Genomic DNA, 23,770 nt, shown 5'->3' with positions numbered 1-23,770 from the left:
CCAACAACTCTTTCCTAAACATTTCTCTTTCGGCAAACTCTATATATGACACTAGTCTTTTCCCCTCTCTCATCACACTCTCAGCTCATTCAATTCCTTTCTTCCATCTTTACAAGCAACTCTCTTTTCTTCTCTACCTCTCATCATCTCCACAACAATGGAAACTTTACTGCTCTTATTCGGTGTCGCCGCCGCGACCTCTGTTTATCTCCTTTGGTTCTCCCTCCTCGCACAGCGCCTCACCGGCCCGAAAGTCTGGCCGGTGGTGGGCAGTCTCCCGTATCTATTCATGAACCGGAGAAGGATACACGATTGGATCGCCGGAAACCTCCGTGCCACTGGCGGCGCCGCCACTTATCAGACGTCTACTATTTGTTTGCCGTTTATTGCATGGAGGCAAGGGTTTTATACTGTGACGTGTCACCCGAAGAACATCGAGCATATTCTCCGAACCCGGTTCGATAATTACCCGAAAGGGCCGACGTGGCAGAGCGCGTTTCATGATCTGTTGGGGGAGGGGATTTTCAACAGCGATGGCGACACGTGGCTGATTCAGAGGAAAACCGCGGCGTTGGAGTTCACGACGAGGACGCTCCGACAGGCCATGAACCGGTGGGTGAACCGGACGATCCGGACGCGGTTGTGGGTTATTTTGGACAAGGCGTCCAGGAACCACTCGGCCGTTGACTTGCAGGATTTGTTGCTCCGTTTGACTTTCGATAATATTTGTGGGCTCACTTTTGGGAAAGATCCCGAGACTCTCTCCCCGGAAATGCCGGAAAATCCGTTTTCGATCGCTTTCGATTCTGCCACGGAGGCCACGATGCAGAGGTTGTTGTACCCCGATTTTCTCTGGCGGTTGAAGAAGCTTCTCGGAATTGGAGCTGAGAAAAGGCTACAGAGTTGTCTCCAGGTTGTTGAAAACTACATGTCGGAAACACTGGAGGCGCGTAAACAAACGCCGTCCGACGATCTCCTGTCGCGATTCATGAAGAAGAGAGACGTCGACGGGAACCTCTACCCTAACGACGTCCTCAAACGCATCGCTCTCAACTTCGTCCTCGCCGGCCGCGACACCTCCTCCGTCGCGCTCAGCTGGTTCTTCTGGCTAGTCATGAACAATCCGCGCGTCGAGCAGAAGATCGTCGACGAAATCTCCTCGGTTCTAACCGAAACGCGCGGCGAAGATCGGGAAAAATGGATCGAAGAGCCTCTAGTGTTTGACGAAGCCGACAGGTTGGTTTATCTCAAGGCAGCATTAGCGGAAACTCTCCGTCTCTATCCTTCCGTGCCGGAGGACTTCAAATATGTAGTCTCCGACGATGTCCTGCCGGACGGAACTTACGTTCCGGCCGGATCTACGGTGACGTATTCTATATACTCCGTCGGGAGAATGCAGAGCGTGTGGGGAGACGATTGCTTGGAATTCAAACCGGAGAGGTGGCTCGCGGCGACCGGAGACCGGTTCGAAACGCCTAAAGATGGATATAAGTTCGTGGCGTTCAATGCGGGCCCCAGAACCTGTTTAGGCAAGGACTTGGCTTACCTGCAAATGAAATCGGTGGCCTCCGCCGTGCTCCTCCGTTACCGTCTCTCCCTAATGCCCGGCCACCGAGTTGAGCAGAAGATGTCTTTGACTCTGTTCATGAAGAATGGACTGAAAGTTTACATGCACCCACGTGAGCTTGAACCCGCCGCTTATAGGGCCGCCATTTCTGCATAAACATCAAGAATATAATGATCAATTCTCATAAACTCCATCAACGTAACTTTCTTTGTGGTGATATTCATAAAGGTAAAGTATATATATATATATATATAATATTTATGTAATTTGATTCTTAATTGTAATCCGCCCGGAGAGTGTTTGTTCTGTTTGTTTAATTTCTAGTTCAACAGTGGTATACTACTTCATATTTTATACTGCATACTGGGAAATTTAGGTGGCTGAGAAGATGTATGTTGTCTTCTACATCCATACCAGGGTCTTGATGTTCATATACTTCATCCTTCATATGTTTCTCCAAATTATAATAAAAGTCATTATTCTTGATATCCCACAATGATAATGTTCAAATTCCTTAGCTTGATAATTTTAATCTGGTTCAATTAATAATGGAGAAAAGATTTCCCACCATTATTAATTTCTGACTTAGTATAACCTCAGCTCAACGGCAAACGTAACCTCGCTGATTGAACATCCGACATGATAACTAAGAGTATTGACATTTTCTCTTTGAGCTAATAATCTAACTTGATTTAACTGCTTGTGGTCCTTTACTAGCATATTATTAGAAAAAAGATTCTCGGTATGTTCCAACTAAGTATTGTCTTTTGCTGAGATATTAATATCAACCAATGGTATATATATGGGCATTGGTGTCAGTACATAAGTAGCTGAACAAAATGTCCACTTACTGTGGACTACTGGACTATGGGTTTGACTAGTGCAGTCTTATTTGGTAAGTTAATACAACCGTTGAGCATATATAAATATATGTTTTGGGCATGGGCATACAAGGAGAGCAATTACAGGGCAAAACTCAAAGTTAGAAGTCAAAACCATCTGAAGGACCAAAAAAAAAAAAGAAGTCAAAACTATCTTACAGAATTCTTGCCCACCAACACCAAAAGTGGAAAGTGCAAGTCATCGCACTTAAAGCAAGTCTCTATCCATCATAAAAACCTGAAGGACCATATCGCCCTTGTATCTATATCTCTATTTTAATTTAAAAATAAATTGCACCCAATGAAACCATGCTCCCATATTTTGGATTAATTTGATTGAGTAGAGTTAAGGTGCGGTGGTGCCTTCTTTACCGTCGGTGCGGTATACATCACTAGTGTTAACAAAATATACCACTAGTGTTAGGAAATTGTACAACATAAATATGTATTATTAGGTACGCATCACCAAAAACACACCACTTGGTATGCTATCCACCACACAGTGTTCGAAAATACACAATTAGGAGTTGGAGAGTTATGGGATGTTTTTTTTTGTATTTTTTCTAACACTAATAGTGTATTTTGTTAACACTAGTAGTATATATATACCGCACCGACCACACGAAAAGGTGCACCCCCATTTGAGCATATTTCTAATTTTATTCATCCATATGGTCATATAAACTACTGAAATATAAGTGAATAAATGGAAGGTATTAATTTTATAATTTGCAATACTTATAAAATTAAACATGTATTTTTTTATTATTAAAATTTCTAAACATTGATGAATGAACGGATATGATTAATCCACTTTTATAGATGGGACATGTGTTCTCGTATGATCATACCCATGAATTCACTATTGTAGGTACATAAATTCATTACTGTAAGTACATAAATTTACTATTATAGATACTACATAAATTTATTACTATTTGTGCTATTTTTATGTTCCTACAATATAATTTTTGTGTATCTAAATTTTTTAGGGAAAATGGTCAAATAGATCATCAAACTTTACCAAAAAGTATAATTAAGCCCTCAAATATTCAAAAAGTTCAATTAAATACAGGGACTTCTCATTTTTGTGCGTTTAAACTCATATGACCGGCTGTTCCAGGTGAATAACCGATCATAATTTTTCCGACGAACATTTCAGCGGCCGGAATGTTCATTCCCAACCAACGGTCATAGAATGGAGAAGACGAACCAGTGTCTTCCTATGAGTTTATTGCTTTTTGTTCCTACTATATGAGTTTACCATGTCCTTTTGATTCCAAAAAAAAAAAATGACGTTCGTATTTTTTAGATAAAAATAATATTTTTACTTTCATTGCTCACAAAAATTCAGTGCCGTTCTAATTTATAGTAATTTGCGTTTTTTTTTTCTAACTATTTAATATTGTAATTTTTTATTAAAATCAAACGTTTAATTACTCATTCTCAAGATTAAGTGTTTATCATTACGCCAAAATTTATAACTAGTAACAAAGAAACAACCTTATTTAGTTAGCTAATCACACCAATCAATGTTACATTTCTATAGTAAGATTTTAGACTTAATCTTTAAATATAATATTCAATATTTATTTAAAAATAAGCATAATATAATTTTACCAATAAATTACACCCAAAATATACTGGATATGCATATCATTAGTCGTTCTCTGTACTCCATAAAATGATTAAACAATATAATAATATTCCCTCAACAGAAACCGTCGAAATTAAATTCGTGGCCTGGCCACCATACATATTCTTCTAACAATTTAATGCTCTAATACTTAATTTCCACCTCGGGAGCGGATATGGTATATGAGTACAAAAAGTAAAAAATAAAAAATAAAAATCAACAGTGTCTTATTGTATAGTAGTTAATTATCATGACGTAGGAACAACCTAAGAAACCTTAATTATTCAAATTAATTAATAAAAAAGTAAAATCCATTTTTAGTCATCGACTATTGTGGCATTGACACATTTAGTCATACTCTTTTAATTTTACCATATGACATCCTTGACTTTCATTTCATTGCCACCATTGGTCCTCTGTTAAGTTTTCCGTTAATCTACCATTAACAATAAGGTCAATAATGGATTTTACTCTTAATAAAACAAGACCAACATCTGTTGACATACATGCATGTTCTAGCTGCTTCGATTAGGAGTTGAATGCAGTCACAATTTTAAAAAAATAAAAATATGTAGGAGATAACAACTTTGTTAGATTAATCCTAAACTCATAAGACATCGCCCCTAAAGTTACTACAAATGTAAATTGCGACTCGTACACTCAATTTACTGGTAAACTTTTAATTTTTATGTGCGCACAAGAAATCCAATCCACACATTCTATCATGTGGGACTTTTTTCTCCTACCCCCACATTGCTACCTTCGACGAACCACTACGGTAAGCCTGGGGTGAGTCATCATTTTCGTGTTTCCTATTAGTCATATGCAATTACGCCATTATATTCATCACCCACTAGGGCATACGTGACCAAAAACGCTGACTCAGCCTCGAAAAGAGGGACCAAGTAAATGAAATGTGATCTGACTCAGCCTCGAAAAGTGGGACCAAGTAAATGAAATGTGATCTAATCTAATACTCCATCTGTCCCATTTTATCTGTCTTACTTATTTTTAAATTTTATTTTTGTGTTTAATAGTATTTTTAGTCTAGTTTCTAAATATATAAAATTTTGTATACTAATACTAAACTTTTTTTTTTTGGCACAAAAGTTAGTATTGCCCCCACTGAGGCTCAAACCCACCACCTCCATATAAAGGGAAGGGTTTGATGCTACTTGACTACAAGGTCCTTGGCAATACTAAACTTAATATTATGAAAAATTGGATTAAAAATAACTTCACTCAAACCTTGTTAACCGAACCGACACATAAAATGGGACAGAGGGGGTATATAAAGGTTATAAGTTTGATTATTGCCAAATGTCTTAATTGAATATGTTGTACAAGATTTTCCTAATGCAGTTTACCTTACTCTCTAAGAACTCAATGTAAAATTGGAGTATGTAGTCCATAGCCTGATGATAACCATCCCAATTACTCCACCGATAAGCTAAGACTACTCTAAATAGGGTTACGTTATTTTAATTGGGGTCTTTGATCGATTACACTCGACAGAATTAGTCTCAATGACTAAATAAGCCGAGTTACATTGTTTTTAATTGAGGTCTCTAATCGGTTCATTAAACTTGCTGAATTAGTCTCATAGATACACATTGATCAAGCATTCTAGTTAGTAAAAACATTTGCGTAATTAAACCACATTGGCATGCAATGTACACACAAACTTACTAGCTACCATATATTAAGTTGATCAAAGTCATCATATCAAACATTACAATACATAGAGAAGTTTCACCTAAAACATATGGAAATTACAAATTAAACTAGATCATGCACCTACAAACAATACCATAACTCCATTCTATTACCCTAATTAACACCTAATTAAATTATCAAACATAGCTCGAAAAATGTCCATTAACACAACAACCTGAAAAGGTAAATGCCAAAACCAAACGACTCGAATGCATGCATTATATATAATTAGTACTCATAATAGCAATTAAGAAGATAGATGATGATGATCAATTGGTGGTGTTGTTGTTGCTTCCTTGAGATGATTGAGAAGGAGAAGAAAAGATCAACTCCATCAAGTCAATATCCTTAGCCTTTGACGTTCCACTTGACAACGAAGGATAACCGTACGATCCCACCTGGTTCATCATCGTAAACTCCATTAATGATGATGAAGATGTCGCCCCTTCCAACAAGTAGGCGAGGTAACGGTCTGGCGGCGCCGGAATGGGTTCCTCGTTATGTTTTTTAAGGTTGTCGGGATGGTCCGCCGCCATTATTGTCGGGTAGGGAGTGGGGTTTCCAAATAAACTCTCCATGAAGCTCATATCCTCATCATGGTACGCCTCTTGCATCAACAACGAGGAAGAATCGTCATCCTCGCCGGCCGGCGGCGACAAAATCTGGTCAGTTTGGATTGAAGGGCTCTCTGACACGGCGGCGCCGGCGCCGGAGTCCACTTTGGGAAACTTAGCTTTTATATAGTCCTGAAGAACAGTGGATTTGTTAACAGTATTAGATTCATTATTATTGTCTTTAACCTTCTTGATTCTCCTTCTGGAATTCTGGCGTCTCTTAGTGGCATTCCAGTGATTCTTGATCGAATTCTCAGTCCTCCCAGGAATCCTTTTAGCAATCTCAGCCCATCTGTTCCCCAGTTCTTCATGGGCTTCTATTAGCACTCTCTCTTCTTCTTCACTCCAACTATCCTTCTGTATAGTAACTCCATTATTAATTAACCACAGACCAAAACCAAATAATCCAAAACATTAATTAATTAAAGAAAATACAAATTTGACGGTCACAAAAACCGTGGAAAAGCTAGCCTGGCTGGCTGCATGAGATTGACTGAAAGCTAGCTTACATAACCGAAACTTTTAATGATCAATTTCATAAACAAGGTCGGCCTAAAAACTGGGGTTTCTTCCCCAAGATAAAGAACAGAATCTTAAAACCGTTAGATAAGAAAAGTTTTCGGAAGCCCAAGTTAAGGCTGCGTTTGGTTCAACTAATTAATATAAGACCAAACTAAAATTTATTTTTGTGTAATTTGTTATTTTTTACCAAACAAATTAAACAAGGAAAATTATATGGTCAAAACATAATTATTAATCATCATTCTAATCTCCCACATTTCTTTAACCGGATATGCATATTGCATGCATTCATCAAAATTGACTAAATCAATGACTTAAGTACAACTACTTGCTAAAAATTCAAAATTAAAACAAACAAACCCTGCATTTATATATACAAGAATGGAAATAATAATTTAAGTAATTTAGATCAATGGTTCAGTAGACAGTAGGCAGTATTTGAGAGAAAATTAGAAGAACCAGTAATTTAAGACCGAACTAAAATTTAATTTTCTTTGTATTTTTCGGCCAAACAAATTAAACAAGGAAATTTTTATGGTAAAAAACTAATTAATCTTAATTCTCGTCTCCCGCATTTCTTTAACCGGATATATGTGCATATGACATTCATCAAAATTGACTAAAGCAATAACTTAAGTACAAATACTTGTTAAAAATTCAAAATCTTTTGTAAAAAAAAACCCCTCCATTTATATACAAAAATAAAAATAAAAATTTATTAGATCAAAAAAGAAAAAAAAAAATGCTCGTAGCTAGACACTGGTGGCTCTTGGACGGTGCCTTTTTGAGTTGTACAGACTACAAGAAACAGTACTTCCTTATAAAATGTAACCAAATAATTAATAAAATATGAACTTTTTCCTTTATTTACTTTTTATTGAATTAAGATTTCATTTCTCGCGTATTTTTTAATTTTTAGCCAAACAAGGAAGAATGCAAGGAAATTTATATGGAAAATCACTCAAAATCTAATTAAGCCAAATTCTAATCTCCCACATTTCTTTAATCAGATATGGTTATGACATTCATCAAAATTGGCTAAAGCAATAATAGTTTAAGTACACACACTTAAACAGTTTTCAAGAAAAATTTAATCTTTTTGAGTTGTATTGGAAGAAAATTTTGAAGACGTGATACTGAAAAAAAAAAAATTGAGTTGTATATGATGTGAGAGACACAAATGTTACAATGGTCATAGACTTTGTCTGTGAAGTGTATAATAAAATGAAAGAAACCTTAATATCCGGACGGAGATGGTTTTGCCACCGTTCCCGGCATTGTTTTCCGGCACGACCCGCCATGTTCTCGGCGACTTGAGCCCATTTTCTCACTCCGTACTGCTTCACCAACCTGATCAGATTCCTAAAAACACACAACAATAAATAGAGCTTGTGTAGATTTTTATAAATTAAAAAAAAAAAAACCAGAAAAAACTGAGTACCTGTCTTCTTCTTCGCTCCACTGCCCTTTGATCAGCAGTGTAGAACTGGAAGATCGAGAGTTGACTTGCCTCGCCGGCGATTCATTAGCGTTATTACCGACAACCGCCGATCTGTCCACTCCATGAACAAACGTGGCAGCCTCATAAAAGCTCACTTCTTGGGGAATCGGCCAAGACGCCGCCGCGCCGCCGACAAGCGTCGACGCTGCATGGCTTCTGGAATGTTCTCCGACAATTACCGGAGAATAATCGAAGAACCTATTTTCTGGGAACAATATTGTTTCTGATCTGTTCTCAACAGCAACGTTCGGGACTTGCTGTTGACTACTTATAACCTGGTTTTGACGATTATGAGCCCATAAAAACCTGTCCAACAGCAACCTCGGACCCGATCGAAAATGGTGGCCGTTTTGGAGATTTGTGTACCCAAAACCGCCGCCGCCTCCACCACTGTCTTCCATGAAAGGCGGTGGAGAATTGAAGCTTAACAAAGAAGAGAAAAAATTGGGGAGATCAGAGAAGGGAAGAAGAAGGTAAGGTGAGGGTTTTCTTCTGTTCTAAGTGTATTATCTGCTGGGAGAAATGAAATGAGGATGATTTTGGGAATAATTTGTTATTATTATGGTGGGAGCTTCTGGCGAGGCTTGTAATATGCCTGTCAGTTTCCAAAATGATTGCCGTTTGATTAAATGATTGTGTGCATCCAACGGCTGAGACGCCTTAGATTTGAGGGTGGTGGCATGCATAACCCTTTAGTTTCCTCTCCTCTTCGGACAATTTAGCAAAAGTAGTGAGTAAATTATCCAAATGGGGCACTAATTATAGTAATTTTATTATAATAATTTATGATTTTAAATTTTTACCTATTAACTTTGTATTTATTGCAATTATCCGGAGGTCTTAGTTTCGTCCAAATTTTTACGTATTTTAGTTAGGGGAAATGACATTTTTCATCAAAATTATGGGCTTATAAGTTATAACATTTCTCTCTTTGAATTATTCATGTATCTACATTACACTCTTCAATTATTTTAAAAAGTGACAGTTTTCTCACTTTTAATGTTAAATATACATTTTTACCTTTAAAATAAATATTTTATTTATTTTTCTTCTTCAACAAATTATTGTTTATACGTAGGAATGATCATGGTTTAGTTCAACAAATTATTGTTTATAATAAAATTTTGGTTAGTTCAGGTTTCAGGTCGAGTATGAATAAAATTTTAACAACAAAATTTATATTTGGATATACCAAAATTTAAAATATCTGAACCGATAACTATTCAAGTTCACCCGAAATTTATAATTCGTTTCGAGTTTCAGTTGTTAGTTCGGATAATTCAAATTACGTCCACCCTTAGCTGGAACCAAACCGCGGTCATATTATATGTGAGAATCAAAATAATGCGAAAGAAACGAACACCATTTGTAAATATTATAATTATAAGCCAATGCTAATAACATTAATATTACAATGGTAATTATAATTATTTAATATTAATGAATTATTTATGTTTAAGTTTTAATTATACTAGTAGCATTAGTTTAAAATTATAATTATAATATTGACAAATGGTATATATTCTTTTTCTCATTTATTATTATTTTTTATATATAAATAATAGTTTGTTAGAGAATAAAATAAATAGAATACTTATTTTTAAGTTTAAAAATATCCATTTAACATTTAAAAAAAAAAGAAAAAAAAAAGAAAATCACTTTTAAAATAACAGAGGAGCTAATATGAATACATGACAAATTTCATAATTATAAAAATCTGTCACTTTTCGAAAAACAAACAAGGCGAACCGCGAATGCAAGGAAATTCACATGGAAAATCACTCAAAATCTAATTAATTATAATTCTAATCTCCTACATTTCTTTAACCAGATATGCATATGACTTAATTTCATTAAAAAAAATGTTAATCAAAGCAATAATTTAAGTAAAAAAAAACACATAAATCTTTTGAAATTTTTTTGAATGCTTTGACCTGGATGCTAGGCGCTATAGCGCACGCGCAAGCTAAGCGCATTAGTGGTAATAGGCTCCCCAAGCGCTCAAGGAGCGCCTAGCGATTTTTTCACATTTTAGGAAATAATTACTTGTACACATGTCAATCGTGTGAAAAAAATATATTTCTTTTGTAAACAAATTTGATTTGTCAAATGATGATTATATTAGTTGTCAAAAAGAAAATGCGTGAAATGATAATTTTTAGTACGTATTTGTCTATCGTTAGTATAAACTAGCACATTAGTGGTCTTAGATACTTTTTTCCCACACACAAGTCATGTTTTTTTTTCTCCATCCCTTGCAAACCCTGAAAAAAAACTCACATTCCTACATTTTTTGAAATATTAAGCATTGAAACTTTATAATAAAACAAATTTTCAATCTTACTTGAAATCTAGTATCTACATTTTTTGAAATATTAAGCATTGCAACTTTATTATAAAGAAAATTTTCAATCTTACTTGAAATCTAGTATCTACATGCATTTTTTGAAATATTAAGCATTGCAACTTTATTATAAAGCAAATTTTCAATCTTACTTGAAATCTAATATCTACATTTTTTTTTTTGAAATATTAAGCATTGCAACTTTATTATAAAACAAATTTTCAATCTTGCTTGAAATCTAATATCTACATTTTTTTTTTGAAATATTAAGCATTGCAACTTTATTATAAAAACAAATTTTCAATCTTACTTTGAAATCTAGTATACAATAAGTTTTCAAAATGATTGTTACGTTGTTTGATTAAAGATTGTGCATCCAACGGTTGAGGTTTGAGGCTGGTGGCAGGCCAGGCTTCGTTCCATCGGCTCCTCAGATGGCAATATGATATGATCAACAGTGTCTTCAATAGAATTATTGTTCCGTTCTCCACTTGTAGCAATTAATGCGCCTTATATAGGTAAAGCGCATCAAGGGGCACATGTCAAGCCTACAACATATTCTCCACGTGTGATATATGGGTTCGGTGGTCATGATAATCGTGCCAAGTGTCTTAACGATGTTGGTAGATTGATAAGATGTGATCTGACCGCATTATCTGTGCGGCCATTAGTAACTGTGGCTAGTTGGTTATGATTTATGACAGAGGTCTAGTATTCAACTATTCAATTACCTTCCCCGGTCATATCATGTTTGGTTCATGGAATAAGTTAGAATGGAATAACATTCCTGATAATACATATACTTATTCCATTGCTTGAATACTTATTCCATTCTGTATCTTTGAACCAATCAAATACACTATAATACAATTCCTGAAGTTTATTTTTCAGAAAACCAAACAACGAAATAGAATGTATACTATACTCAGTTGCTATTCAATTATCTATAGAATAGCATTCTTATACCTTAAATAAAAATCCATTTCAACTAACCATGCTTTTATTTTCCTCTCCTCTTCGAACAATATAGCAAAAATGAGTAAATTATCCGATTGGTGCATTAATTGTATTAATTTTAGTTTTAAATTTATTTTAATAATATTATTGACTATTAAATGTGTATTTATATCAAAAGTATATTTGTTTTAATTTAGTCGTTTGAATGACTGAAACAAATTCAAATTAGATAGTTAATGAAATTAAAAATATAAAATCGAATTTGTAAAATGATCATTTCAGTAATTTATTCTGAAAAAAATTTAGTGTCGTGTCCAAATTAATTAATCAAATATAATTGAATAAAAGTAAAAAATAAAACAAATTTTTTTAAAAAAAATACATAAACTTTAGTTAGTGATAGGGGTAGATTAGCGATTTATTAATCACACTACGTAAATAATAATTAATAAATCATAATGATGGAGAGGGTCAGAGGGTATTTTGGGAAACCATAATAGCTAATGTGAAAACTAAATTTCTAATCTAAACATTAATAAATGGAATAAAGCTTATTCCGAATGTTCGGCTTTTCCGTTACCTTTTTTTTTTTAAATACATTATACTATAATAATTGTATTATGCAATACTTTGGACTAAGATGCTCCTTCCATTATAACTCCCGTTATCTTTTATAGTATTGTTACCATGCACATGCATCTACCATATATTTTTTATCTTCTTCAATAATAATATATATAGACATTATATATTAGAGTTATATGTTTTTTTTTTTTTTGAAAATAAAGAAGCTAATTCATTAATCATAGACTGAAACGTTTACAATAAAGATCGATGGAATGGTCAAACATTCCTTACAGACATAGAAACAACTTCCCTAACATAGAAAACTTGATTCGCAGACTGTTTTACAAATTTGAAGCTGAAGGAACTTAAAGCTTCTTTAATGATTTGGTCAAACGTACCCAAGACTGACGCAGGTTGAATAGTCTTGCACACCACCTGAGTATCTATTTCCATTCTTCTATCCATTGACAATATCTCCATCGGACTGAACTGCATATCATAGTTCATAGGAGTTTCTTTTTTATTGTCATATTTGTCACCCAGGATGAGATTCACGTACGCTATAACATATTAGAGTTATATGTTAGTCGTTTTCTAAAATATAAATGTCAAATTTATTAAAAATATTTTACATTATTATTATTTACACTAATTATCTAAAATCTAAATAAATCTAAGATTCTAGTATAAAGTATTACTATTGGATACCTATTTTTGTGCATCCGGTATAGAAAATACTAGTTGTTATAGGTTAACTTTTTTTTTTGAGTATTACTAACTCTATTATAATGCAGTATATGTTCATAACTACTTTCTCGATCAATCTATTGAAGCACGAAAAGTCAATATCGCATTCACTGAGACTCAAACCTACCCCTTCCATATGAAAGTGCAATCGAGTGCCACTAGACGGGAACTCGGGTCAAAATATAATAGGGTCAAGTCCATACTCACTTTTGTGATATATATAAGTTTTGAGTTCATATCACCACGGTACCTAATATATACAAGCGGCATAATGTGAAGATTTGGTATTTAAACTTGTGCCATCTCGGAATATATTCCAGCCATTTGATGGATTAATGAATTTGCTCACAAGCAAAAAAGATTAGGGAATATTAGGGAATAGGACAAGAGGTTAAGGAAAATACAAAATAGGGTTTAGGCATTACCTCATTAATGTTGCGTAATTATTATACAGTGGACCATAGCTAATTTACACATCGTTACGTAGAATATAATCTTTGTAGTAAAATTAAAATGATACTTTTTTTTTTTTAAAATAATGATACTTTAATATTATTATAATGAAATTAGTGTGTGTGGGAAAATGAAACTAAAAAATAGATCACATTATTATCAAATGAAACTGTAGTATAATCAAAATTATATTTTAGTATTGTTATAATGAAACTAGTGTGCGTGGAAAATGAAACTAAAATTCAGAACCATGCAATAACATATATTGTCAAATGACTTGACGTACAATTAAAATAATACTTCAACATTACTATAATTAAACTAGTGTGTGTGAAAAATGAAATAGAAAAATAGAGTTCGAGCAAGAATGTATATTATCAAATGAAACTATAATAGAATTAAAATGATACTTTAGTATTGCTATAATGAAACTAGTGTAGAAGGAAAATGAAACTAAAAAATATATAACAATATTGTTAAATGAAATTGAAGTGTAATTAAAATGATACATATTTTATGATTCACGCTGTTACATAGACCATGATCTACAGTAATATTTGCCGCCAGTACGAACTATATATATGGTGTATGCATATATAATTATTTTAAAATAATTGGGCCCCCAATTTTTTGGGGCCCAATTGTATGAATAAAGTTATACGTAGTATAATATACTATACATCATCAGGCTCCTACTACTATGTGTGTGTCTATATATATATAGGCAAAAACTTGTGTAAGGTCGTCTCACCGTGAGATGGACCGGGTCGGGCCAGATCAATGTGAAAATGTGATACGCACAAATGTCATACTTATATGCTCAAATGTAATACTAATCAAGAATAAAAAATTGTGTTACTTATAATGGAAAATGTAATATTTTACGTTTCGATTTAAAAGTATTATATTTTTCCTTATAAGTAAGGGGAACATTACTTATTATGAAAAATATAATACTTTTACATCAAAATGCAAAATTATTACTATACATTTTTCTTTAAAAGTATTACATTTTCCTTTATAAATGACAAAAATCTTATTTTTGATTAGTATTACATTTGAGCATATAAGGACTAGTACCAGAATTCAAACCGACCCGACCCGACCCATAAATAAGGATCTGTGAGACGATCTCACACAAGTGTGACCCATATATATGGTGTAATTTTGATGTTGCTCTTTTTTTTTCGGATGTTAGCAAGGTTGGCTATGGTGTTATTGTTAGGGATGAGCATGGTGAGTTTGTGGCAGCAAAAAGTGGTAACATTTACTGCAGTTTGGATTGGGCTTGCGCCTTGCGGAGACTCTTGCATGTAAGGAGGCTATATCTTGGATATATTGACGGGATTTTACTCGAGTTCTTGTGGGGGTAGATTGTTTGTCATTGGATCAGTCTATTTCAAGGAGGCAATATGATTTAACGTATCGTGGTAGCCTTGTTACGGATTGTGTTTCAATTATGAATAATTTTGAGTCTGTTAGTATCATTTATGTGAGACGTTCTACAAATTCGGTGGCTCATGCTATTGCTAGAGTTTTGGGTTTTCTTTCGGAGGAATGTAAGTGTACTGATGCTCCACTCCAATTTATTGTTGATTGTTTTAAGCACTTATTAATAATATTTTTTCGTGTTCCATACAAAAAAAAAAAAAAAAAAAAAANAAAAAAAAAAAAAAAAAAAAAAGAGTATTTGATTGACTAAAATAAGTACAAATTAAATAGTTAATTACAATATAGAAGGCAAAATTAAAAATACAAATCAAACATTCAAACTAGTAAAATGGTCATTTCAGTGCCACTAAGGTACTCGATTGGCACGTGTAGTGCACACATGCACGTTATTGAGTTATTATGAGTAATTTTACATGAACCCTCAAATCCTAATCTCTATATGACATGTCATGTCTTGATTGCTTAATTTAGTAGGGGTCATGATATTTATCCTTTTTTTTTTAACATTAGTGTGAGTAAAAGTTGGGAGTATAATTTTGAATGAAGAATTTTTGGTTATTATAAGTGGCAGCTTGTGGTTAACCCAGATACCCAAACCCAACAAAATTAATGCAAAGACGTGTCATATTTTTTGCTTTGTATTGTGATTGAGGACTCTCAAATCTCAATATCCAATAATCATACTTAATTCCAACTCACTCATAGTAATTAGACTGTATATGAAAGAGGTCCCCCAACTTCTAATCTTTATGTTTGGCAAGATTTGCCTAGACATCAACGATAGAATTTCATATGTGAATGGTCCCTGCTTAAATGGGAAGTCTGAAAGAGACAGTACTACACTCCTTATATCTGCGTGTCACTGCCTCAGTGCGGCCAGTGGGAAGCAAATTCTAAGTGTAGTTCGATTCTTGTCACGAACATTAGATATTTGTGTTTAAATTAGTCATTTTGAATTGTGTGTAAAAATGTCAAATTTGATTTTAAATCTCAAAACTAGATTAACTCGATTTATCTCTTCGTAGACTTGGGGGCAGATTCATGGGATCTAATAACGGTCTAAGATATAGTCTGACGAAGCCAAGAAACTGATACTTCTGACACCCTACACCCTTCGATTCCTGTCACGAACATTAGATATTTGGATTGAGATTAGTCTTTTTGTGTGCAGAAGTGTAAGTGTGGTCTTAAATCTCAAAACTAGATTGACCCGACGAAGCCAAGAAATTGAGACGTTTGACACCCTCCATCCAAGTGAGTGTCGCGCCGACAGCGCAGCAAAACTATTCTCTCCTTAAACTTTGATCAGATTCCTTTGCTAGTTAGTTGAGTGTGTTGTTTGGGGAGTGAGGACAAAGGGATAACACGAGTTTTCCCCTGCGGAAACTACAATGTTGCTAACGGACAGAAGATGACATTGCAGGATAAGTTTGGCATTTAATGCAGTGGGATAAGTGTTTGCAGTGATGAGATGAGATGAGATGAGATGAGATCAGATGCTCTTTCTTACTTCAGTTTTGACAGAATTCATGGGTGTCAAGCAACTTTACAGAAGTTGAGGAAAGTTTTGGCACTTATCTATTAACAGAAGTTTAATTACAATCTGCCATGCTATTCTATGACAAGGTTGATCTATCCAAAACTCAGATGAACTGAGGAAAGTAAACAGAAATGAACTAAGCAGAGAGGCAGGCATCCCTCTCTTTCTCATCACCAACTCCATCTTTGTTGTGTGATTATTGTCTGATAGAGCAGGCTCCAGCCCATCAGCCTTTGTGGTTGGTTTATTACGCATTTGCGAACCAAGAATTTCATACTTTCGCCATCCCCATCTTACGAGCTTTTGAAAGACGGATACTAATTGTAACAGCCCATGCAGAAAAGAAATGATGATGGTCTACATCTTTCTTCATTTCCTAATAGCATTGTGTCAAGAAAGCATTGCTTCTTCCCCCTTGCTCTTCTTGGTTTTCTTTTTCATCCACGGTTCGTTTATTTCTGTTCTGATTGGCATCAAACGTCGTCGTTTTCATCAAGGGAGTCGTCGAGAGGAAAGCATGTGTCTTCGCCGCCAGTGCTCCAGAGAAAATGAGCATAATTACCTGCATAGAAGGTATTAGTAGGCTCAGCATCTATGGCTGCCAGATAGGTCTCTTCTGCAGCCCAAAGGTCATTCCTAGCTTGCCAAAGGAAAGTTGCATATTTGTTCAATGCCTCTGCATCCTTAGGCTCCACCTCTGCAGCTCTTTTGAAGTATTCCTCTGCTCTGTTTACAAGCACATAAAAGCAAAGGTCAACAACCATCTTTTGGAAGGAAGAAAACATAGAAATCAAGACTCAAGACCTAGCCTATACATTGTTGTACTTCCATCTTAGAAAACAGTTATAAAGTTCACGTTTTTATGTACTGCCAAAGCCAAATCAAGGTGATGGTCCTTAAAGGGAATCTACAAACAATAAATGGCCCCCCATACCACTCAGATTATAATGCCCGAATGATATTATTTTCAGTGCCCTCATTGCACAATGCTAAATAGTAGTACCATTCAAGATAGGAAAACATGTCATGCATTGAACCACATATTTCCTTATTCAAGATTCAACCCAGCCCTCATATTTTGACAAGACAACCAACATGGCCTTTTAAAGGTGATTTTCTTTCCTCCCCAAAACAGTTTTCAAAGATGAACCAACAATTCTTGGCATAGTCACAGTCGCAATGAGCTGAAATTCGGGGATCACACTAGTATCTTCTAATCACTAAGTTGCATCAATCGAAGAACGATTGACCTGCTAGATCAAAATTATATTCTCATCATAGTCTAAAAGGGAGAAAATGAATGAAGCATGAGCATACCTGTCATAATCTTGAGCAATGAGGTAAAGAAATTGAGCATAATTGGCGAGCAAAAGGGCATTGTTGGGTTCTTGAGAGATTCCGGTTTGATAAAGCAACTCTGTTCTAAAATAATCTACACAATCATCAGACTCGATCTTTGCAGTTATGGGTGATACAAATCTCACCATAGTCTCATGATCCAAAGCCTCGTCTCTTAACTCAGACTGCATTCTGTAAGCCTCATCCTCAATTGAGTTCCACAACCTCGACTCTTCTTCCCCAGAAACTCTATCAGAAACTGCTTCTTCTTCACCAGTATTAGTAGAGTTGCCGAGTGAAGACATCCCATCAACAACAATTGCCCCATCAAACCTCCCATCACCATCTGTACCACCGGCAACTGGCCTGAATTTCCCCCCACCCCCATTGTTTCCACCTATTGACACACTCTTCCCATTTAAAGAGGACACCGAGAAGGTCCTAGAGGCCAAAAAATCAAACTTTTGCTTTACATGACTCCTATCTTCCACCATAGAAATCTCCTCAGTGGTGGCTTCTGTATAAGCCTGCAGTGGAGGGGTAGCGGCAAAAGCAGAACTACTAGCCATAGAATATACACTAAAATTTGCCAGCAGTATCATCACAGACATCATTAAGGTTGGTGTATGTGAGAAAACTTGCTGGAATAACCACACAAAAGATGCGTTCAAATCTTTCTGAACTCTCACCAAAATCTCCTGTAGATCTTCATAGAACAGGATTTCTCTCATCTTCAAAGAATAGCTATGGAGCTCCCGGATTATGAACACCATATTGGAAAAAGCTTTTTTAACAGAGCAATATGTGGACTCTCCTACTTCTGTGAACCCATCTTGCCATTGTTTTTTAACCTTAATAATCCGCAGAGATAGTGGAAAATCCATACTATTTGCCTTCCTCATAATTTCCTCCCTTCTAGCCCAATCCGGAGGCTCTACTGGATTCTCCAAAAACTTACCACCATTAGTACACTCATCAGTGCTCCGGCACGCTGCTTCACTGGAACCGGTCACGAATTCTTCTTCCTCAACATCGCTAGAGCTTGAATTTACGGTTTCTTCATCATCCCATAGCTGGAAACTCAGAGCCAGCTCTTCAATTCTCCTAGTAAACTCCTCGTCCGAGAAAGAATCTAGGCTGGCACTGCAAGCACGTCTTATGGTTTGTGCGGGGGGCTTGAGAAACTCGCAGGATCGGGACCGGGAGAGCTTCGTCGGCCCGGTTCCGAGAAACGCCGATCTATCCAACCTGTGCACGAACCGGCAAACCACAGATCTTTCGCCGCTCACAAAACCGCGTCGTTTCGGGAGAGATGAAATCATTGCGGCATGGGCGTGAGGATGAGGCGGCGAGTGTGGAACTGAATGTTGTGACCAATGCAAACACGTCGCCGCAACTTTTACCCCCATTTTCCTCACCGGACCAACGAGATTCGATCTTAACTCGCAGAAATACTAACTCAGATTCACAAAAAACTAAACCTCACTCAGCTTTCTTCCTCTTAACTCAATTCAGAACCTGCAAAATAAAATAAAAGCCGAACCAATCTTAGTCAATCCACGTTCACCGTTCCTCGAAAACCACAAAATTAACCATCATACTACCGACTATTCCTCCTCACCTTTCCCACCATCAAAAATCGGATCAACAAAAACCAGAATAAAATATGACAAAAATAAAAAGACTAATACGCACGAAACTCAACGCAATGGTCCCCGAAAACTTACGTAACCGTAGTTCCGAACAGTTTTCCGACGAGTCAGGGCGGTTAAGTCGTCGCCGGAGACTACTCTTCTCCGAAAGAGCGAAGCACGAGCACCGCAGCTTCACTAATCGACACTGGGAAGATGAGTACCAGATTTGAGTTCTTATATATAGAGCCGCAGAGTTATGAAATGACGTTTTAGTCCTTCATAAAAAGTCTTTTTAAAAGTCTCCCTCTGCGAATAAATATCTTTCTTTAACCTATCACCTTTCGCTCTTTCCTTTCTGTATAAAGTTGTTTAAGGAAGTTTGTGTGCCAAAATGTTATGCCCTTTAACAACTTCAACAATTTTATTTTAGTAAATTACCAAAAAAAATTGATCTTACCTTTTATATTTTTGAATTTAAATACATTAAATAGCTTCCTATTCAATTTATACATTTTTTTAGTCATGTGAATGTATTGTTTTGTTCAAATACTTATTAATTTTAGTTCACCTTAAACTATCCTAAAAAAAAAAAAAAAAAAAAAGAAGAAGAAGAAGAAGAAGAAGAGAGAGATGGGTTAACCCGATGTGACACAACTAGAATACTTTCTTTCCAAACTTTATCCATGTGATCAACTGAATTGTCCATGCGAACATAACTAGAATACTTAACCTGCTTGAATGTCACATGACTAATTTACACTGATCTCCCATTAAAACATTTTAATAATAATCCACTAAATGTATCGTTTTGTTCTAATATTTACCAATTTTAGATTTTCAAATAATGAAAATATGTACAAATTTGGTAGTCATAACATTATTAGACGAAATTGAAAGTCGGTGATCACATTGATAAAATCATTAGGAGTATTTTAGTAATTTATTCTTTTTATTTTTATGAAAAGTTTTTCATAACAAATATACATATTAAATGTCTCGTTTACATCGTAAAAATATTTTATTATAAAATAGAAATTATTAAATAATTTTTTTAATACAAGGGCTAATTTCCAATATTTTGGAGAAGTCAATTCTCCACCTAAAATAGAATAAGACTACCAAGACTTTCGTACATGGAAGGACCATATTGTGCATATCAAATTTTTTTTTTTTTTGAGAATGTGCATATCAAATTTATAATCACTAAATTTTATGCGATCGTCACATGATAACCGCGTGACTGTATTATGATAAAATTGTATTCTCATCATCTAGATCTTTGACAAAACACAAGAACTTCAAACAATTCTCTTAAATAGAATAAAATTGTCATACATATATATTAAATATTAAATAATATCTTTTCAAAAAAAAATATTAAATAATATTATTTTGCTGACTAAAATCATTACATAGCTCATGTTCAAAAAATTTCTTTATTTTTCATTGGTTAGAAAGAGTTTGCATAATTGTAAAAAATCAAAGTTTTATGGATCAAATTAAATAGTCACTCCAATGTTTCATCCTTAGAAATATCTACAATTCAGCAAAGTGATTAATTACTGTGTTCGACGGTGAAAACTCTTTGCTACACTTAAAAAGAATAGATTAATCATATCCCGCATTAAACTAAATCGATGACGGTATTGGTGAATAAATTAGGTTGTAAAGTTGGTTGAGATCAAGAATTTTATGTGTTGAGTTTAGTTGATTAGTTAATTTGGACTAATTAATGCTTATTATTCAATTTGTTTGTTTACTTAGTTAGCAAGTTAATTAAAAAGTAATTGTCCTAAATGTGTTATTAAACATATTAATAAGTTTTAACTCCAAACTTAAGAGTTTATCACAGTTCTTTTTTTGAATATTGATGAAAAAGATAAATTGTAAAATTTGCCTCAAATATTATTGAAGCAATGCTTCTTGTTGGTATGCTAAAATGCTTTGTATCAAGATTTGCTAAGAAGATGGATTGTATAAGATGTTATGTGTTTAAAATTAATATGTAATATTTCGAAACTATGAATCTAGACATTATTGTGTTTATGCACATTATGAACATATATTGATATTATGTAAGTTATTTGGTTAAGCGTTAATATGTAAGTAATTGAAAGTAAAACACACAGAAAATCTTTAAATACGAGAATTATATTTAATTCACTAGATCGCTTCTTTTAGATTTTTTTGAATACCTTAATTAGTTAATATTATGAAGGTTCAAATAAAGTCTGATGAAAAAAAAAAAAAACATGGACGCCAGTACGCCACTGAATTCACATGTCTTTGGATCTAAAGACGATTTCTCAGAGAATGGGCACATACGACGTGTTATGCCCGTCAATTTTTTTCTTAGCTTCTTCTTCTTCTTCTTCTTCTTCTTTTTTTTTTTTTTTTTTTACCTTTTACTTTTCAATTGTAACTAGAAACTAGTTACTCAACTTTTCTCACGATTAAAACCAAATAGCACGAAATGGAATGTTTAAAATTGGAATTGGAATTCAACTTTAAAAATTGAGGTGACAATTATACTTTCGCCATGAGTAAAATTACATATTTGACCTTTTATAAAACTTAATTAAAATTTATGAACGCAACAAAAAAAAAAAAAAGATTTTGGACCGACTTTGTTTTCAATTGAGTGGTTTACAATTCATTGTTAGACAATTTATTTATTTGGCATCATATTGAAATATTTTAGCGACGTTTCAAGAAAGAAAAAGAAATATCTTTGAGATATGTCCATCAATGCCCTCTGTCAATTTCTTTTTCATGTTATTATCAGAGTACGATTTTTCAATTTTAATATTTGTTTCCTTTTATATGTAAAAAAATTGATAGTGCCAGTTTTGATTCTCACAAATTATAATTTTTTTATTCAAATATATATGTAAATAGGCGGGTTTATTTCGAACTAATACATTAAAATTTGTTTTTTTTTTTTTGAATACAACTGACCCTATTACATTGTAGTATCTGTTCATCTATACTTTTCTAACTTATTGAAGCACAAAAAATCAAACAGACCTTTCATTTAAGGGAGGCCACTACATGCCATTTGAGCACAATGTGCTTGGCAAACATCAAAATTTGTTGTGTATTTATAAATATGTCACAATCATATTACTTTTCATTTAAACTTATGCAAATTTCTGAAACGACATTATTTTTACCAAAATGAATTTATTTTTCACCAAAGAGATATTTTTCTCTCAAATGATGTAATTTTTTAAAGAAAAATTATTGATTTGCGATTTTTTTTTAATACTAAAACAACACCATTTTTTTAATATGCAACGAAAGTCTTACGTATTTACAAAAATACTAATGCATTTTCTTATTTAAATATAAATCACATTCCTTCACCTTATCATATATGTGTGTGTGTGTGTCATACAATAATTCTAGGCGGTTTAAAATCTTGAAGTCATGAATTATTATACATTTTCTACTTTTAGTAAGTGAAGTACAAATTATTTCCCCTAAAAAATGGGATTTTGTCAAAAATTGAATTTGTAAGGAATCGTGAAAAAAATGTTACGTAGGGCCACTGAATAAGACTTTAGAAACAGAAATTCAATACTTCATAATGATATGTTCCATTGTTTTGTATTAAAAGTTTAAAACTTCTATCGTGTCATGATTTTTTATACGGAGTATTATTTAATTATTTATAAATTAATCAATTTAACTATAAATTAACTAAATAAATTCGTTTAAATAATATAAGACTTTATTTTAAAATAATTTTATATGCATGATAGTATGCTAGCTACCATATTTATACCGACAGCAGCGCAGCCATTAAAAGAAGTTGATTTTTGTTTTTAGTAAAGTTTGAAATTCAAGTATTACAAATAAATAGTAGTCAATATAGAAAATATTTCTTAAAATTAAATTTGAGAAAACTTATGATTTTAGTCCATTAGTTATATCTAAATTGTAGACGCAATTCATGAAATTATTATCCTATACAAATTTTTCATTTAGTTATGGTGAATTGAAAGAGAAAATCCATTACTTATAAATTTTGTTTGCATTAACAATTTATTTTGAATTTTTAAATTATTAAAGGACATATTGGTCATTTTGTAAAATTTTCTCAAATTTCTTCTATGATGATGGGCTTGTTTGGTTATCAGCGGTTAACAGTTAGCGGTAGCGGATTGTGTTAGCGGTTATCAAACAGCGGATTGTATTAGCAAGTTTGACCAGCAGATTGTATTAGCGGTTTGTAAAAAGATGTTTAGTAAAATTAGCTGTTTAGATTAGCGGTTAATATGTAAAATGACCTAAAAGGG

General features: G+C 33.9%; 2 protein-coding genes across 2 annotated transcripts; one reads left to right on the top strand and one right to left on the bottom strand.

Annotated features, from left to right (window-relative positions):
* The first annotated feature begins 58 nt into the window (after window positions 1-58).
* LOC116015551 (cytochrome P450 86A1) lies at window positions 59-2,055 on the top strand. The gene has a single exon (XM_031255658.1). The coding sequence runs from the start codon at window positions 158-160 to the stop codon at window positions 1,721-1,723; it is 1,566 nt and encodes a 521-aa protein (XP_031111518.1). The 5' UTR covers window positions 59-157; the 3' UTR covers window positions 1,724-2,055.
* A 14,386-nt stretch (window positions 2,056-16,441) lies between these two features.
* On the bottom strand, window positions 16,442-19,683 carry LOC116016679. Its single transcript, XM_031257043.1, has 3 exons — window positions 19,563-19,683; window positions 17,815-19,353; window positions 16,442-17,223 (listed from the first exon to the last, which is right to left on the bottom strand). Exons 2-3 carry the CDS (start codon window positions 19,242-19,244, stop codon window positions 16,971-16,973), a joined length of 1,683 nt encoding a protein of 560 aa, XP_031112903.1. The 5' UTR covers window positions 19,245-19,353; window positions 19,563-19,683; the 3' UTR covers window positions 16,442-16,970.
* Window positions 19,684-23,770: the final 4,087 nt, after the last annotated feature.

This window comes from Ipomoea triloba, chromosome 4 (genome assembly GCF_003576645.1).
Source record: "Ipomoea triloba cultivar NCNSP0323 chromosome 4, ASM357664v1".
Lineage (NCBI taxonomy): Eukaryota > Viridiplantae > Streptophyta > Magnoliopsida > Solanales > Convolvulaceae > Ipomoea > Ipomoea triloba.
Note: the sequence above shows the minus strand (reverse complement) of the source record. Positions and strands in the feature narration are given on the sequence as shown.

Excerpts from the sequence above, each read along its gene's own strand:
- LOC116016679 (XM_031257043.1), bottom strand. The coding sequence starts at position 19,244 with ATGGGGGTAAAAGTTGCGGCGACGTGTTTGCATTGGTCACAACATTCA. Across the intron at positions 17,224-17,814 it reads ATTGCTCAAGATTATGACAG|AGCAGAGGAATACTTCAAAA; the intron begins GTATGCTCATGC and ends GCTTGTAAACAG.
- LOC116015551 (XM_031255658.1), top strand. The coding sequence starts at position 158 with ATGGAAACTTTACTGCTCTTATTCGGTGTCGCCGCCGCGACCTCTGTT.